Source organism: Heloderma suspectum, chromosome 1 (genome assembly GCF_057233095.1).
Source record: "Heloderma suspectum isolate Gila_16-S chromosome 1, 16-S_ref, whole genome shotgun sequence".
Lineage (NCBI taxonomy): Eukaryota > Metazoa > Chordata > Lepidosauria > Squamata > Helodermatidae > Heloderma > Heloderma suspectum.
This window is the reverse complement of record NC_139458.1, coordinates 165864801-165882847: the sequence shown is the minus strand read 5'-3', so window position 1 is coordinate 165882847 and position 18047 is coordinate 165864801. Positions and strand designations below refer to the sequence as shown.

Here is an 18047-nt window from a genome sequence, read left to right as displayed (position 1 = left end):
GGAAGGAGGCAGGTCAGCGGTGCTTGCATAAGGAAGCTCTGCTGACCTGCCTCTTTCCACGAATGGGCATTTCCATTCATTTCAGTTCTTTCCCTAGGAATTGCTAAATCTCCTTTGTGCAAGTGGTGGGTCACACTTGCGCAGCAGAATTGGTGGGATCCACCACTTGCAGAAGGGAATCAATGGGGTGGAAAGGAACCGGTGGGGCATAATGATTCTGCCCCCTGAATGTTACAGCGAACAACAGTAACAAAATCTCTTTATGGATCCTGATTTTTTTTTAAAAAAAGAATAAATATTAGTTTCACATTTTAAATTCAAATTGTGGCACCATCATGATACTATAGAATACAATAGAAATTGTACTGTTTCATTGTCATTGCATTTCCAACATGCAATCCCTTGGTCTGACTGAGAAATGGCCTCATAAATTGATGCTGCCTTCACTTGGAAATCAAGCCATTCTTCGTCCACTATGGTGAATCTGCTTCTTATTTGGTTTTAAGATATACTCATACACATGTGTTTGTACTTGGACCTGATTATTTATACATTGACATATGTGAAGCTTAGTTTTTGCTGTTTCATTGGGTTGGTTTCAAACCATCTCGCCTGTCTACATGAAAATTAGACCCCATTCCCATCCTGGCTGGTGAAAGTCCTTTTAATAGCTAGATCATGCAAAGATGTAATGTTGTGATGCCATCTAATGTACCAGAGCCCAAATCTGAGCATCTTTTGGAAATGTTATAATGTTATAAAACTTTATTGTTCAAGTCTGTTTTAGGGATCGAAGATTAAACCTATAGGTTGGGTTTATTGCTTTAAACAGTTGCAGTTGCAATCCTATACACAAGTGGGAGTGAGTTCCATTGGGACTTACTTCTGAGTAGATGTGCATAGGATTGCACTGTGAGTGAATGGTTTTGGACTATTTCAAATTTGTTTTCCAATTATAATGTTGCCTGCTACAAACTTATGTAATTTTTGCCTATAAATAGAAATAAACTATAAAGAATTTTCTTTTCTAGATATCAATGAATGTATAATATTTGGCATCTGCTCCCAACTCTGTATCAATGTAAAAGGATCATACAAATGTGCTTGTGAAAAAAATTATAAAGAAAGAAATAGTAGCTGCATTGCAAAAGGTAAGATGACAAAAGTAATTGATGATACTACTAGTGGACATATTGGGCATAATCTTTCCCTGCATAATGGCATAGTGCTCATGTGTGTAATGGGATCCCCATAGGACACAGTAGAAAGTGGTTTCTTTCCTACCCCACCCCTGACTCCGGTACATGTACATATGGAACATTGTACCAATGCAATCCAGTGAAAGGGAGTTCTCTGCACAGCTTCCATATCCTTACCCAGTCCTCCCATTCTACTTGTTCAAATTACTCAAGACCTTGATCTTGAATAACTTGCACAGTACTGAAGGAAAGAGATATGGTGGAAGTGCATATAGACCTCCCATGCTTCCGACTGCCCTGGTGCACTGCTTCCATGCATAGCCATGCATATCTGGGGGGTGGGGGGACAGGACACTACCAAGCCCTCTGGGCATCCTTCTGTGTGTACATGCCTGGGGTGGACAGATGATTACAGCTTGGTGCTGGTACATCTTGATTCTGGTACATCAGATCCCACAAGTCTAAAGCAGAAGATCATTTTAATAAGTCCAACACAATTGCAGACGAAAGTAGCTGCTATAAGGCTAAACCTCACAAGGAAATAGTCTGATCATGACAAATGTGGTTAATATTACACAGACAAACTCCAGAACACCGTCCTTATTGGCCAAGAACACCAGATCCAGAACAGCAGTGCATGCCTTGGTTTATGTAGAACCAATGACTTGCACAGTTGTTATCGTAGCCATGAAATACTGAGCTTGACCCATCTAAGGCAGCCTTGGCTATGTCTAATCAGGTCCTCCAGAACAATAAACCTGGGGTGGGGGATCTTCAACATCAAATCTAAGAACACCTCCAGTTGCTCAGGCAGAGGGACACTATTGGTGGTATGGTGGTTGGCATACCAACAAAATCCCCAATCTGTCCCTAAGGGCCAACCCCAAATACAAGCACTCAAACCCAGGTGCTGAATGAGTAGGTCTCCTAGAGAGAGATGGTATCCCCATGCACAGCCATAACACCCTCTCCCCTTCACACCTATGTTGGTGCTGTACTTGAGTGCCCAGACAGGCACAGCTGGGAGAGGTCAACTCCCCCAAGCTCATCCACCAAGTCTCAGTAATACATGAGAGGTTAGCCACCTGATCCACAATTAAGTCATGGATATTTTTTTTAATTGACTAACCTGACATTAAGGTCAGCACCTGCAAGCTCAAGGGCACGTTGGTCACCTTGGATGACAAGAGGACCATAAGAGGAAAAGGAAAGGTTCCTCCTGTGCAAGCACCAGGTCATTGCTGACCCCTAGAGGGATGCCACTTATGCTGGCGTTTTCATGGCAGACTATAGCGGGGTGGTTTGCCATTGAGGGCAGAGCTCTAAAATGCCTCATCATCCTTCTTCTTACCTGGCCTATCCAACCCCCAGCATCATCTCTCTCTCTGCCCATCACTACAGTAATGTGGATGAACTGCCCTACCTCAATTCCATGCCTATCTCCTAGACCAGCCTTCTCCAACCTGATGGCCTCCAGATGTTTTGGACTTCAACTCCCATCAGCCGCAGCCAGCATTGCCAGTGGTCAGTAATCCTGAGAGATTTAGTCCAAAACACCTGAAAGTCATCAAGTTGGGGAAGGCTTTCCTAGGCATGTAATAGCCCCAGCCAAGCAACAGTTGTTCTTAGCAGACAATTGCTGAGAACTGAAGAACTAGCTCAAAAATAGTTGCTAAAAGTGCTAAATACAAATCTCAGTCAATTGCAGTCTAGTGGTAATAAAAGGTTTGTTAAAAATGCAGAAAGTGAAATAATTCACAACTTTAAAAAATATAGGACTCACAATTAATTATATAATGCAGTTAAATCAAATAACCCAGTTAGTGAAATCACCAGCCTAATCATCTTACTTATGAGACTTCAAAGAATGTAATATAGTGTAATTTAACTATAGTTTACCATTTCTGTTGCTTATATGCCTTTTTTTAAAAAATAACATGTACTAAAAACACCAACACATAAGGTTTGGCTGAAAAAGATGCCCTTCTACATGTGAGAAGCATCTTGTACTCATGGAAGGGCTTGTTTACTCCTTAAGCTTGAGCATACAAAAAGTGAAAGTACATCCAACAATGATGATCTGATTGCACACAACCTTGCACAACCATGAGAAATGCTATAGAACCTACCCATTACATAGCACTTCATCTGTTCCTCAGGTATTTGCTGAACAGCTCTTGCAGCTATTTTTTGTCCGCTCATGGTTCATTGGAATGACTGGATACAACTCATACAATAATTATTGCAGAGTCAAGGCTTAGTATACATTACTGAAAAGTCAATATAATTGTCGTACATTGTAGCAGCTACAATATCATGTATTCTTCAAAATCCTTTGTTAAATTTATATACATTATATTCATATGAAAAAAAAATCTACATTCTTTTGTTAATTTTAACTATACAACATTAACCAGAGAACTGATTCACACATTTATAATAAGATAGGAAAGCTGTATAAAATATGACAAAATGTAAAAGAGAAAATGAATTTATGAAGTTAACTTTTATTATATTGTCAGACTAATATGTAGTAAGCTTAGTACTGAGGATAGTTTAATGTATATTTATTTGTTATACATACATCTACCTATGTGACACCTGTTGATTAGACCAAATTAACATTAAACTGGAATTTATCTGTAGGCCATCAGTTTATAGGTTTTGATACTGTACTACAATTAGCTCTGAAACTATCTTGACAGTCCCATTGACTTCAGTGGGATTTAAAAGTACCCAAAGGTAAGTGGTTTGCAACAGGAATTTACAGAAAGAAATGATCCAGATAGACATGTACATTTTACATACATAAAGTGCATTGTTTCCTATTAGTTGAAATTTACTTTATTTTTGTATTTCATTACAATAATCTCCAGGCTCTGAAGATCAAGTTCTCTACATTGCTAATGACACTGATATCCTGGGTTTTGTATATCCATTCAACTACAGTGATGTTCATCAACAGATTACACATATTGAACATAATTCAAGAATAACTGGAATGGATCTATATTATCAAGGAGAAATTATTATTTGGAGTACTCAATTTAATCCAGGAGGCATTTTCTATAAAAAGGTCCATGAGGGAGAAAGGAGACAAAGCAGTGGTGGTCTGATAGTAAGTAAACTAAGCTGATATATTTTTGCTCGTTTTATTTTATGGAACTGTTTCTTTTTTCTTTTCTTTTTTTCCTTTTTTGGCTTTGGGTACTACATATGATCATTTTAAAATAAAATAAAAATGTTCCAAACAATTGAGACTTAATACAAATTCTTTGTCCCTGTTGATCACCTGTAATTCAGAACAGTGTAGACTGGTAATAATATGAAGGAGGTTTTATCCCCCCTGGAACTGGTTTTTATAATGATAAAAGACTGCCCTTCCAGAAATGAACCTGCTGAATGTTACAATCAGGTTCAGAGATCCTCCTCTGAGCTCCTCCACATGTTGAAGTTAGATGGGTGGTGACAGGGGAGGGAATCATTTCAATTGTGGTTCTTTGCATATAGAATTCCCTCCACAGGGAGGCTTACCTGGTGCAATATGTCTTTCCTGAAAAAGTCATTTTCGCCTTCCAGAATGTCTCTTAAACATGTTTTAATAGACAGTGTTTATGGATTTTCATAGCTCTACAATTTTGATCTCTTTTTATTGTTGCGTTAATTTTATGTATAATTGTGTATTTTGTTTTGTTTTATTAGTATTTATTAGATACCCTGGAAGTTTTGTAAACTGAAGGGTGGCATATAACTACCTCAAATAAACAGATAAATAAATCTGGAAACGTCAATTTGAACAATGCTTGTTGTCAATGACAGTAGCACCCACAATATATTTCTGTTGACAGACTTCCATCATCCAGATTACTGCCTTAAATTTTAGTGGAACCTATAAAAATCTTTAAAGCATGAAGTAAAACCCCGATGGCCTTGTTCTGCATTGCAAAGCCAGGGGAAAGGGGCTTGAGGAACCTTTCTCCTACCATTTCTTTTCCCCACCATTCCTCCCCCCTCCCCCCATGTCCCAAGCTACTTTTCTCATTCATGGGGTTTCAAACATATGTGCCTTCCACAAACACGCTTCTGGAACCTTACCAGGGGGTGGGGTGGGGTGACAATTTGGGATCAGGGAAATAAAGGAAGAAAGTAGCAGGCTGGAGAAATGTTAAGTACCCTCTGCCACTTTTTAATGCCAAATCAGCACCTTCTCAGGCTGCTTTAGGCTGTCAGGCTTTTAACACAAGCATTCTTGAATAATTGTTTAGCTACATTCTTACTAAAATTATTGGATTCTACGATTAAAGGTAATTCTTTAAAAAACACACACAAAATAAGTGAATACAATTTAAGCACAAAGAACATCAGTTCTGGATATATCTCCTGTGATGCATATTTATAAAATAAATGACAACTTTAAAAGTAAAAATATTTAATAACAGGCACTTAAAACACATTTTTTGTAATTTTGTATATATTTATTTGTAGATCATCAATATTATATATATATATATATATATATATATATATATATAGTATGTTTATATCTAGTAATTTGAAAAGACTTGCCACTATGTAAGGATCTTCAAATACACGCTTTACAGTAATGTTTGCAAATTGCTGCCTATTGCAATTACCGCTTCTTATGGAAAGTCCCATGTGTCAGAACTGGGTTTTGGTTCCTGCTTTTTGGAAACTGTTGTGCCAAACCATCATACCATCTGGGTAGAAACCAATTTAAGGACATTTCCTTCATTACAGCCAGTATGTACTGTGTGTAACAGTGCAATCCAAAGTGTGGTTATGGGGGAATGAAGTACCTCCTCATCCACAGCACTGCTAAACTGGGCAGGTTCGCCCCCACCCCCCCAGTGAGTTTGTTTGTTTGTTTTTAAATTTAGCTCCATCCACAACTTTAATTCAGTACCCTTCCCAAATTGGAATTTGGCCACTAGGCTGATAAACATTTGACAACCCTGGCTTGAAGAATGGATTTTAGAAAGCAAGTAACAGATACAATAAATAATAAAATGGTGACCTCCACTGTGAGACCACTGGAGAAACCATTGTTTTAGAGGTCCAGAAATTGTTTTAGAGATCCACACTCTTCTCTTTCTGGAAATGAAGAGTAAGGCAGAGTGCACCATGGTAGGGTGTCCTAAGACTATCGAGTAGCCCACTCTTAACATCGCCAATGCAAACTAGCATAAACAAAAATCTTTTCAAAAAGCAAGTAGAGTTGGGGTTATGAATTAGTGAAACAGAACAGTCCAGCTTTGTCCTGTTTATGTGAGGAAAAAAATGTTGCTTTAGCTCGTTCACACCAGCTATATCCCTGGATACCATTAGGCTGCCTCTTTGCTAACTATAAAGATAAGGGTCAGATCAAGTCTTACAAACCTAGTTCTTGCTTCCTCCTGCCTATCCCCAAATAATTCAGATGGAATAAGCTTGGTAGGAGCAAATGTACCTATCGTTCTCATATGGCATGGTCACTAGGATATATCAGACTGCTTTGTCTATGCATATAATTGAAAGCATTTATGCGCTGCATAGGTACTGAGATCCTCTACTGCAGAAGCTTAAGAAGAGTTAAAATCCATCTCTCTAGGTAAAGTCATTGCACAAGCAGTGGTTTCAAAGCAATAATATTATGAGAATATTGTGAATGAAGAGAGTGTTTTTCCAGTTTTGAAGGATTAACTGTGTCTATAAAATGAACTATCTATATTCTCCCATGCAGTCCTTATCATACCACCTGGAGATTGAACTGATCTTTTATTTTATGAAAAGAATATCTGTAATTGTCTTCTATGTACATTATGTCACTCTGAATGCAAAGATATTACTCTGAAAAAATTCAGCTCATTATTGAAACTATATAATAGTACCCACAAGTGGATACACACCTGTGAAATGGAGAGGCACATTCTAGGAAAGGATTGAGGGCACAAACATATCTAATGAATGCTGGGGCTGATCATCAGATAGAACAGGTCTGTGAAAATCCTGACCCATCAAGCTGAATGCAGCCATCAAGGGCTTGATAAATAAAATCTCCTATTTTGCTGTGTGGCTAGATTGCAGGGGAAAGGGGGCTGGGGGGACAAAAGAAAGAGCATTGTCAAGTATAAAGCTGGTGGGCTGTGGGCAGTGATCCATTTGTCCAGGCACAAATTGGGCAGGCCTAACATAGAAGGATATGTAATTTCAATGCATAATAATCCATAATGGACCAATTAATCACCCTAGAAAGAGAAACTGGGTGCCTGAACTGAGCTCAGGAAGTTGAATTAATGTGTTTGTCTCACTCTGTGGTAGTCAGCTACTCTTCTGTGCCTATGTATGCTGTTCTCTTTACGTGTGGGAAATGGGACCCAGACCCTTTCTTCACAGATTGGGGGCAAGGTGCTCTGGCTGGTGGCTGCTGTATTCCATATCCCTTTCACAGTGGATTTTCTTTCGCTGACTAAAGGTTGCGAGGCTGTCCATTTTTTTCTCTTTCTGGTAGAGAGCGTGGAGCAAGCTTCCTGCTGGCTGCTTTCTGCCTGTCTTAGTTACACTGTCAGTTGAATGTGCACTTCCTGACTACTTCATTGCTGCTCCTATCTCCTCAGTAGCTGTCAGTTGTTCATTCACAGTTGTCAGTAAAATATGGAATGGACTTTTTCTAGCCATCGCAAACAGTGACTGAATGACCACATGGCAAGGAAATACTGTAGTTCTGCGGAATGCAAAGCATGGGGATTGTGGCCATTCACAAAACATAGACCTGAGATCTGGATCCAGCAGCCATTTATTTATTTTCATCCTTTCCCTACAACTATTTCCAGGAGTTATATTAAATTTGCATGAAAAGAGGTATGGGGTTTTTTTATGGCTGGTATTAAATCTTGGAAGATCTTGGTGACACTGATCTCTCATACTGAAGTGTATGATCTTACAGACTATTAAAATGTAAACATTTTTAATCCTCCATTTCAAATGTTCTTTTGAACTCAGTGTTAAAATGTGGGTTTCAAATATGAAAAAGTGAACAAACAAACCAGGTTGAAGAAATGTATGGCATTCTAAATTTAAAATTTGGTGTGTTTTTCCCCAGTGTCCTGAATACAAAAGACCTAGAGATATTGCAGTTGATTGGATAGCTGGAAACATTTATTGGACTGATCATTCCAGAATGCACTGGTTCAGTTATTATACAACTCACTGGACAAGTTTAAGATATTCCATCAATGTAGGGCAAATAAATGGACCAAACTGCACAAGGCTTCTTACAAATATAGCAGGAGAACCATATGCAATTGCTGTAAATCCTCCCAAAGGGTATGTTGTTATGAAGAGTTTTTATCATAGTCATTATGTTTTGTGTTCTATAAGTTTAAAATTTAATTTGGTGCATGTTATAGTTGGCTTTAGGAAATTTTCCTGATTTTAGAACATAGTATATTTGCTGTCGCTTCGCCTTGGTTTACATTGGTTCAGAATGAGAACAATTACTATTGTGTATGCTCTTTTTTTGGCTTACTCTTCAGATATATACACATGCTGTTAAGCCATATCTTGCCCACTATCCTATGTGAATGCTATGTTAGGGGGCTTATCTGGGTAGAATAGAGCCTACTAAAGCAGCTGTGGGGAACTCTTTCATCCCAAGAGGAGCAAACTCAGTTTTAGAGAAGGTCTCATGGGTCAAATTCCAGTGGTTGGCAGGGCCAAAGACAAAAGGAGCAGCACCAAAGACAAAAGGGCTGGGTCTAAAAGTACCCTCCCCCCCCAGCCAGTAGTTAAGCCTTAGGAAAGGCATTTCAACCTTTTAGAATGGGGGATAAATGGCACCAATGCCAGGGAACAACCAAACAATCTCGGAGAAAGGGAACGGGGCCAGGGAAAGGAGGAGTGACCATTTGGCGATCCTTGGAGGGCCAGATTGGGACACCAGGAGAACTTAGAATTTGCTCAGTTCTAAAGCAAACAGAGCGTGGGCTCACATAATGAAATTATTTTACTGTGTTTCTTTGTACAGCAGATGTCCATGCCATAGAATCCTGCTATACAGGAAATAGAAGTCCATTGTCTGCTTGAAGAAGGAAATTAGTTGAATGGATCTTTGGATCCAGGTCAGAGGCAGAAAGACAGCATGTCTATGACATCCATGTCAATGCAAATCCTGCAATACCTGCAGTTTAGCCCTGCCTCAAATCCAATACACTTCCATCCAAATTTGGAGATACCTTTCTCTCTTCCACTGCCTTGCAACATTTTGCTCCTTACTGCCTTGAGTTTCCACCACTGTTCAGTAGCTCTCATAGTGATGGCCAGCAGCAATTTAAAAACAAGATATGCTAGAGCTCAGTCCTTCCTAGGAATGTATCCTATGACTTGGAAAATACGTGAAGGCAAACTAGGCTTATTCAGTGTTGAAATACATAGTTGTACATTTTCAGAAAAAAAAATCTTCTTTAAGTTTATAACAAACAGGCTGATATATAAAGAGGTCACCAATGACTGGAGAAATAGCCCCTGCACCCTCACTAGGAGATGTTTGTAAAGTGGCAACAGAGATAGACTGGCATTTGAATCAGCATCATGCATCCACACAGCTGCTGACTAGCTAGGCACAGGCAGTGGGTTGCTCAGTTGTCCATGGCTGTGTTGGATGTGCCTAACCAATCAGCATCTGCAATCTTGCACCATGTTGACTGCGATCACCCTGTGCTGATGCCACAAAATGCTTGCTGGTAAGAATGTGGGGGCCCCTCTCCTGAGTCATTCAGAGGCAACCCTTCTTTATATGGTGCATCCCATGGCACACTGCTGCCTTTACATGGTCTATGGTTAGTGCATTGGCTTTATGCTCTGGGGCATCTGCCTTTCACATTTGGCATAAAGGATGAAATTCTGATCCACTGGAATCAATAGATATTGATTTTAAAAATCTGCCGTCCATAGAATATGAAACTATCAAACTGGCAAAACATAGGCTGCCTTTTGAGTTACGTACTGTGTAAACACAGTAGTATATGTTTATGTGTTTGGGATTTCCAGCATGATGTACTGGACAGTAATTGGAGATCATTCTCATATAGAAGAAGCAGCAATGGATGGTACTTTGAGAAGGATATTAGTACAAAAAAATTTACAAAGACCAACAGGTACAGAGAACTTTCTTTTCTCATTTTTTTCTTAACTGATTTATTTGTCAAAACTCATATTTTAATTGAGTTTTACACATTTGTTACAGTCACATATGTATATTGATATTAAAATAATAGTTTAGATATTCTTAAGTGAATTAGAATAATTACATTGCATTTTAATACATTCTTCTTATGCTAAGAATACTTAAGTCATTCTGTAGAACATTCACAAAGCAAGTGAAGGCACTGATTCTATGTTTTTACCCCATTCCATAAATTGTATGCTACATAGGATGTCTCCTTTCTATTTTTTTTCTGTCATTTTTTGAAGCTGCAGATATGTGTCTCTTTCACCTATTCAAAATTAAGCGTTTTCAAATTCCCTCTTTTCTCCAAGTGCCACATCAATTTTGTACTTTTAGGAGAATATATGTTGCTGCTGTATATAAGTTGTAGTATTTGCTTTCTGATTTATGCTTATTACCTCAGTAGTAAAAAAAGCCCCATTCCTTCAGTCTTATAAAATGACAAATTGTTACAGCAACAGCATGGAATTAAATCATTTTATGGTTCAAATGTTTTACCATCTACAGCTCTTGACATGACGCAAATCATCAAATTAATCATTTAATCATTCCTTACTAAGCCATGGGCTGCTAGATTTGACTGTAATGTCATTGCCTGCAGGCTGGTAAGGCACAGTGCATTGCCGTTGTTTTTCTGACTATTTGCATTAGTACTGTTTAAGTACTTAATCTAGATAAATGAGTACAGATTTTTTTTTGTAAAACACCATCTTTCAGTAAAATGGTATTGTGATGAGATTAGCAAATATTTCTGGATATTATTGGGATAAAAAGGGAGGACGGTGAAGGAGAAAATAGAAGCAAATCCTTATCCAAGAAGAACACTATCCTACATTCGCAATACCCCAACACTTTGAAGAAATAGCAATAGAAGTATTTGTGTAGGGTTGTTGGGTTATTTTAGGGTTATTTCCCCCTCAAACAAGCCATGACACCTGAGTTTGGTTGACATGACAAGCTGCGCCTGGGTGGGTAATTAGGGAAATGGCAGCTGGCATGCACTGCCTATTAAGACAAACCACCATGGCTTATGTGTTTGAACTGGCTGTGGATAGAAGATTTTTCCCCATGAAAATTAAGGAAGTAACATTAAAAATTGATCTTAAAAGATTCATATAGGTAAACTTTGAAGTTATAAATTTGAGTTATAATATAGATGCATTTCAGCCAAAATAGTATTACTGTTGTTATTAGTAATTACATTGTGATGCTTTTTGGTGGAGTGTAATACAAGGAAACACACATAATAACATAACCCTAGTATCCAAAGGAAACCTGGGAAGATGGAAAATTCCTAACTCTGCAATGCAGCAAGCCAATGACAGAAAAGAGTGCATTGAAAAAGAGTGTATTGATGGAGTGCGAGCTTGAAGGGACTAGCAAAATGTGTTATGCTTCCTGTTCTTGCCCTCCTGTACTAGAATTGTTAAGAATATTGATTACTGTTAATAATCATTGCTGTCATCAATGATTTATTGATTATTGTTAATCATCATTGCTCTCGTCAATGGTGAATCAACATTAATAGCTATGGTTTAGAGTATTTCTTCCCAGCATAGGGAGTGCAGAGCATCTTCCAAGACTCCTTTGTAAACCTAGTACATTAAGCAAGCTGTAGCAGATTAATTAGATGAGACAAGATCTCTGCCACAGTTCTCCCCCTGACCCTCTCTGTCAAACTTTGACTCAGGTCTTTATTAGTTTTCCCTAATAGCCATTATAGTCACAATCCTACTTTACAGAATATGTACTGAATCCAAGGATATTATTGCTGAATAAGTGAGATCAAAATTGCAGAATGGGTTAAACACTCTGTTGTGTACACAGACAGAAGACAGAATAAGACTCAGCTCATGTATTAACTGAAGTTGGATCCTGGCAATAGCTTCAGTCAGTTCCTTATAGCCTGTGTTAGTTGCTTGAGATGTTATAATAGGCTGGTCATTAGCGATGGGAGAATGAGCAATCTTCGAGCTCATCATAGTTCTTCATTTTCCACTGCTCATCTTGCCTCGTTCCCGCTCCCAAACTCAGGCATCTTTTTTTCTTCTTCCCTGAACAGGAAAACTGTGCATTTTTAACACAAAAAATGTGCACTTTTCCAAGTACATTTCCCAAATGCGCACCTTCCCCTCAGGCTAAATCATGAAAATACAGGTTTGGGGGGGAAATTCCCATTTCCAGAAGTGCACACTTGCGCAAGTGTACACTTTCAACCGTGAATGGAATCTTGGGAAATTGTGAAAATTTCCTGAGAATTACGCTCCTGCTCATGTTTGCAATGGGTTGGGAACAGGACAAGTTTACACAATTTGCAAACAGGAACTGAATTCTTGTGCATCTCTACTTGTATTTTATTTTACAAAATTGTAAGTAGTGTTGTGTCCTCTTTTTCAATAATAAGATAATGCTAGCCTGTATATTAGTATGTAAGAGGATTGACATATAGTAAAAATATTCATGCTGGTGCACAAAAACCCCAAATAATCACCTTACAAGTACACTTCTAAAATTATCTCTTTGCCCTTTGTTTTGTATGGCTATGGAAGAGTCTGTACTATGTAAAAAAAGAAACAAAAAACTATGTTACTTTTTTCTTACATATTTTCATAAGGCAGATTTTGAAATGTTTAATTTTTATTTTGCAGGTCTTGTAGTTGATCACTTCAGTCAGCGCTTGTTCTGGGCTGATTTTGAGTTATCGTTGATCGGCAGTGTTCTTTTTGATGGCTCTGATTTGGTCATATGTGTGAGTAGTAAACAAGGTATGTGTATTTTTTTTAGGGGTGCACGAAAGTCACTTACCTGGTCTCACAGCTTTTCGCGGTGGGAGGGAGGCACTTCGCTGCTCTCCCCCCAAAGTTCAGGCCGGGGGGGAAGGCTTCCCGCCTCGCCCAGCCGAAATGCAGGCCAGGGGGGAGGCTTCCCGCCTCGCCCGGCCGAAATTCAGGCCGGGGAGGAGGCGCCTCGCCTCGCCCGGCCGCGAAATAAAAAGTAAAAAAAAAACCGCCCCCGTGATAGGTTACGTGACGATTAACATAGCCTATCACGGCTAGATCTGCAAAGTCAGCTGTGATAGGCTACGTAAATCGTCACGTAACCTATCACGGGTGACTTAAAAAAAAAAAGCGCGTACGCAAATGGTGGCCCCCATAGGGAGCCGCCATTCGCGTTCCTTATTTGGTCGCTGTAGTCTACGTAATCTTTACGTAGACTACAGTGACCAAATAAGGAACGTGAATGGCGGCTCCCTATGGGGGCCGCCATTAGCCGTACACGCTTTTTTTTTTTAAAGTCACCCGTGATAGGCTACGTGACAATTTACGTAGCCTATCATGGCTGACTTTGCAAATCTAGCCGTGATAGGCTACGTTAATCGTCACGTAGCCTATCACGGGGGCGTTTTTTTTTTCTTTTATTGGAATGGCGGCGGCGGCAGCCGGTCGAAAGACCGGCTGCCGCTCCCGCCCCGGACGAAGACCAGACGAACCACCGCCGGGACCCGCCGCCGGGAGGGACATTCGGGAAAGGTAAGTCCCGTCCTGGGGGGGGGTGGGGGGCGGCGGGGGCGGTGAATTTCTCCCCGAAACTTGTTCGGGGGGCCGAACACGTTGGCGCTCGGCCCCCCAAAGTTTTGGGGAGAAATTCTCCGCCAACCCTAATTTTTTTATTTAAGTGGCCATAGACCCAACAAATTATAAATTCCTAGACATCAACATGGGGATCATTGCATTAAAGCTTATTTGGTATTTTAAAGCTAGTTACCATCTTGAGAATGGTTTGTTGCATTTAAATGCAACAAAAATTGAGTACCAGTAAATTCTTCCCCAAAGTCATTCATATTCTGCAGGCAGTAAATCTGGTTGTATAAAGTACAACATGCAAATATGTTTAATTCGATAGATAACTCCACAGCATTTGGTTTTTTGCTTAAAAAACAGTTTTTTCAATTAAAATTTAGACAAACATAAAATGATAAAGAGACTACAATGGATTCTGCTTTAGTCCAAAACTTGTGAGGTTAACAAGATATTCTTAGGTGTCTTCATATACTTCTGTGAGTCTTTAAAATTATTGGAAAATAACACTTGAACTTTCCTGTTAGAATAATTTTGGCCTTATGAATATTTTTAAAAAACAGGAAGTGTATATGTGAATTTATATGCAAGCTCCTGGTGAGTACTCACATAAAAACTGAAATCCTATCCGAGGGAAAAGACAAATAAAATGCACTACATCTTCTCCTCCTTTTTCTTGCCCAGGATGTATGGAATCTTAAAATACTATATGGTAAGGGCTGTATGATGTCTTTAATGGGTGCACTGGTTTTGGTTTTCTGCTACATTTCTCCACATTTGCCTGGAACGCTGCAGCAGATGGGTGGAAAGACTGTGTATTCCCTAGCAGAGAACTTATGTAGGATCCTCCATCTATCATGTCAATTTTGCAGGCTCCATTATTTGAATACTTCAGATATTGTGTATAAAACCAAAAATATTATTCCTAAGTTATTAGCACTATCTTATTTGTTGATACCGAAATGTAACATGGTAGCATGTAAACTGACATGTACACATATATTTTATTCAAGGGTTACTCCATCCTCACAGAATTGATATTTTTGAGAATTATATATATGGGGCAGGACCTAAAAATGGTGCATTTAGAGTACAAAAATTTGGCCATGGTCCCGTCGAATATCTGAATTTAGAGATTGATAAGACAAAAAGTGCCTTGATTTCACATCGTTACAAACAAGCATACTGTGAGTATATCTATATCTATATTACTTTTGAATAAAATGTTTTAAAGTGTTTTTAAAGTGTTTTTAAAGTTAAGATAGCAAAATATGCAAAGTAAATATGTGAATGACTGATCACTTGCCATGCACTTGTACTCAACATGAGCGAGCTGTCTTCTGGGGCCTTGGGGAAGAGTCAGGCCACCAGATTGAGATCTCTTTCACTGGATGCCTCAACAATGGCACCACCCACCCTCAAAGCCCTGGTTTGACAGGGAATGTGTTCAAGCAAAAAAAGCCTTACAGATAGGGATGTCAGAGAATTCTGCCACGGACTGAAATGGGATCGAATTCCATTCAGTCCGTGCCATGGAATCCTCTGCGGAACGGCACCACGAGGTCCTGCGGAGCCAGCAATCATGCGGCATTTTTTTGTCATCCGCACAGAATCGCAAAATTTTCGTAAATAAAAACGCAAGGTACTATTTATTTATTTATTTATTTATTTATTGCATTTATACCCCGCCTTTCTCCCTCTCGCAAGGAACTCAAGGCGGCTTACATTATCCTCCTCCTCACCGTTGTATCCTCACAACAACAACCCTGTGAGGTAGGTTGGGCTGAGAGTCTGTGACTGGCCCAAAGTCACCCAGTGAGCTTCCATGGCCAAGTGGGGACTAGAACCCGGATCTCCCGGCTCCCAGTCCGTCACTCGCACCACTACACTACACTGGCTCTCTATATTCCGATAATAAATACGTAAGTTTTTTTTATTAAAAAAATGAATTGTGCTCACCGCCTTGTTTGTGGGTGTTCTTTTTCAGTTGAAATCCTCCATCTCCATTTACTTTCAGCCAAAACACTTCCTCCTCCTCAGGGTTTCCCAAAACAAGGCTGCCCTAGGTGTGCCTGAGCGATGCGCCCTTTGTTTAAAGCAACGCTGTTTGAAAGAAAGAAAAAAACTTTTAAAATGACCATGCCGGTCTGGAGTAGGGATGTACGAAAGTCACTTACCTGGTCTCGCAGCTTGCTTCACGGTGGGGGGGAGGCGCTTCGCTTCTCCCCCCGAAGTTCAGGTCGGGGGGGAGGCTTCCCGCCTCGCCCGGCCGAAATTCAGGCCAGGGGGGAGGCTTCCCGCCTCGCCCGGCCGAAATTCAGGCCAGGGAGAAGCGCCCCGTCTCCCCGGCCGCGAACTTCAAAAGAAAAAAAAAAAGCCCTGTGATAGGCTACGTGACGATTTACGTAGCCTATCACGGCTAGATCTGCAAAGTCAGCCGTGATAGGCTACGTTAATCGTCACGTAGCCTATCACGGGTGACATCCCTATCTGTAAGCCTTGTTGGTGACATTGTGAGGCTAAAATGGAGAAGAGAACCAACTCTGTGCATGTCTACTCAGAAGTAAGTCTTACTGAGTTCAATGCGACTTACTCCTACACATGTCAGCACCCCACTTGCCCCCCACCTCAGCTTTGTATTTCCACATCCAGCTCATTAGCAAACCTCCTGTTCGTTATCTCACTGAGTGACTTTGGGCTGGACTCTAACCACTACATCATACTTCTGTTATGAAACTCATGAAGAAAAAGAGACAGTATAATGGAAAGTTCTTTCTGAAGCAGTTGCACAAATGCAGCATGAAGGGAAAGATCAGCAACCTTCTCTTTCTTTGAATAAAAAGCACACTCTGCACATGCTCAGGGAATGGACAAAATGAGGAATAAACATACTAGGGAATATGAAGAACTATATTCTTCCATTATGTGTGTGTGTGTGTGTGTGTGTGTGTGTGTGTGAAGGGGGAATCTCCCTCAATCCAGCTGTTCCCTGGAAACCCCCCCCCCATTCATCCAAGGGTCTTCTGAGATAACTAACAGGAGGTCTGATAATGAGCTGGATGTGAAAATACAAAGCTGAGCAGAGAGGAGAACCAACTCTGTGCATGTCTACTCAGAAGTAAGTCTTACTGAGTTCAATGCAACCTACTCCTACACATGTCAGCGCCCCATTTTCCCCCAGCTCAGCTTTGTATTTCCACATCCAGCTCATTATCAAACCTCCTGTTAGTTATCTCAGAAGACCCTTGGGTGAATGGGGGGGGGGTTTCCCAGGGAACAGCTGGATGGAGGGAGATCACACACACACACACACACACACACACTAATTACTGCACGTCTCAGGGCAGGGGAAAAAATACGTAAATATCTACGAAAAATAGCCTTTCTTACGGAAGTTATGCAGAATTACAGCTGCTGGTATGGATTTATCTTTGTAATTCTTGGAGCAGAAAAAAAAGAGGAGAATTCTGGGGGCTTGCAAACGACGGTAGGGAGCACTGGCCGCAAACTGCAGAAGTCAAGCGGCACGGAAGGTACACAATTCGTACATCCCTACTTACAGAAGGCCCATCAAAAATATAAATTTAGTTCTGATCTGAAGGCAGCTCAAGATCTTCTTGAACAGAAAAAATCTTATAAACAGCTACTGATACAAAAGAGAAAAAAAAGGCTTGGAAGGAGAACTCTGTGAAACTGATTCAAGCAGCCAAATCTAAGGATCCGACTCTGTTCTGGCGGTTGATAAAGATCTCACCAATTTGTGGACCAACATTGCCAGACTGTTATATTCATCCAAAGGCTTGGGAGAAGCATTTCCATCAATTATATAAGTATTCTAACACTGCCCACGTGGTCTGGAATATTGCGCTTGAAGATGCTCCGCCTTGGCCCCTGGTCTTGGCTTCAGAAATTTATGATCTAGCTGGCCAGATGAAAATGGGCAAAGCACTGGGTGAAGATCTGATCCCTCCAGAGGCGGTCAAAAACAGCTTAGAATGGTGGGCCCCAGCTCTAGCGTCGCTATTCTCCTACACTGACATGACTGGG

At 40.2% G+C, this 18047-nt stretch overlaps 1 protein-coding gene across 1 annotated transcript in view; it reads left to right on the top strand.

Annotated features, from left to right (window-relative positions):
- Nucleotides 1–18047, top strand: part of LRP1B (LDL receptor related protein 1B) — a 1474154-nt gene that overhangs the window by 1375470 nt on the left and 80637 nt on the right. Inside the window, exons 77-82 of the mRNA XM_084809602.1 lie at nucleotides 1032–1151; nucleotides 4076–4317; nucleotides 8299–8522; nucleotides 10245–10351; nucleotides 13071–13187; nucleotides 15014–15187. Coding sequence (XP_084665728.1) covers nucleotides 1032–1151; nucleotides 4076–4317; nucleotides 8299–8522; nucleotides 10245–10351; nucleotides 13071–13187; nucleotides 15014–15187 — 984 coding nt within the window. The remainder of the gene's footprint in view (nucleotides 1–1031; nucleotides 1152–4075; nucleotides 4318–8298; nucleotides 8523–10244; nucleotides 10352–13070; nucleotides 13188–15013; nucleotides 15188–18047) is intronic.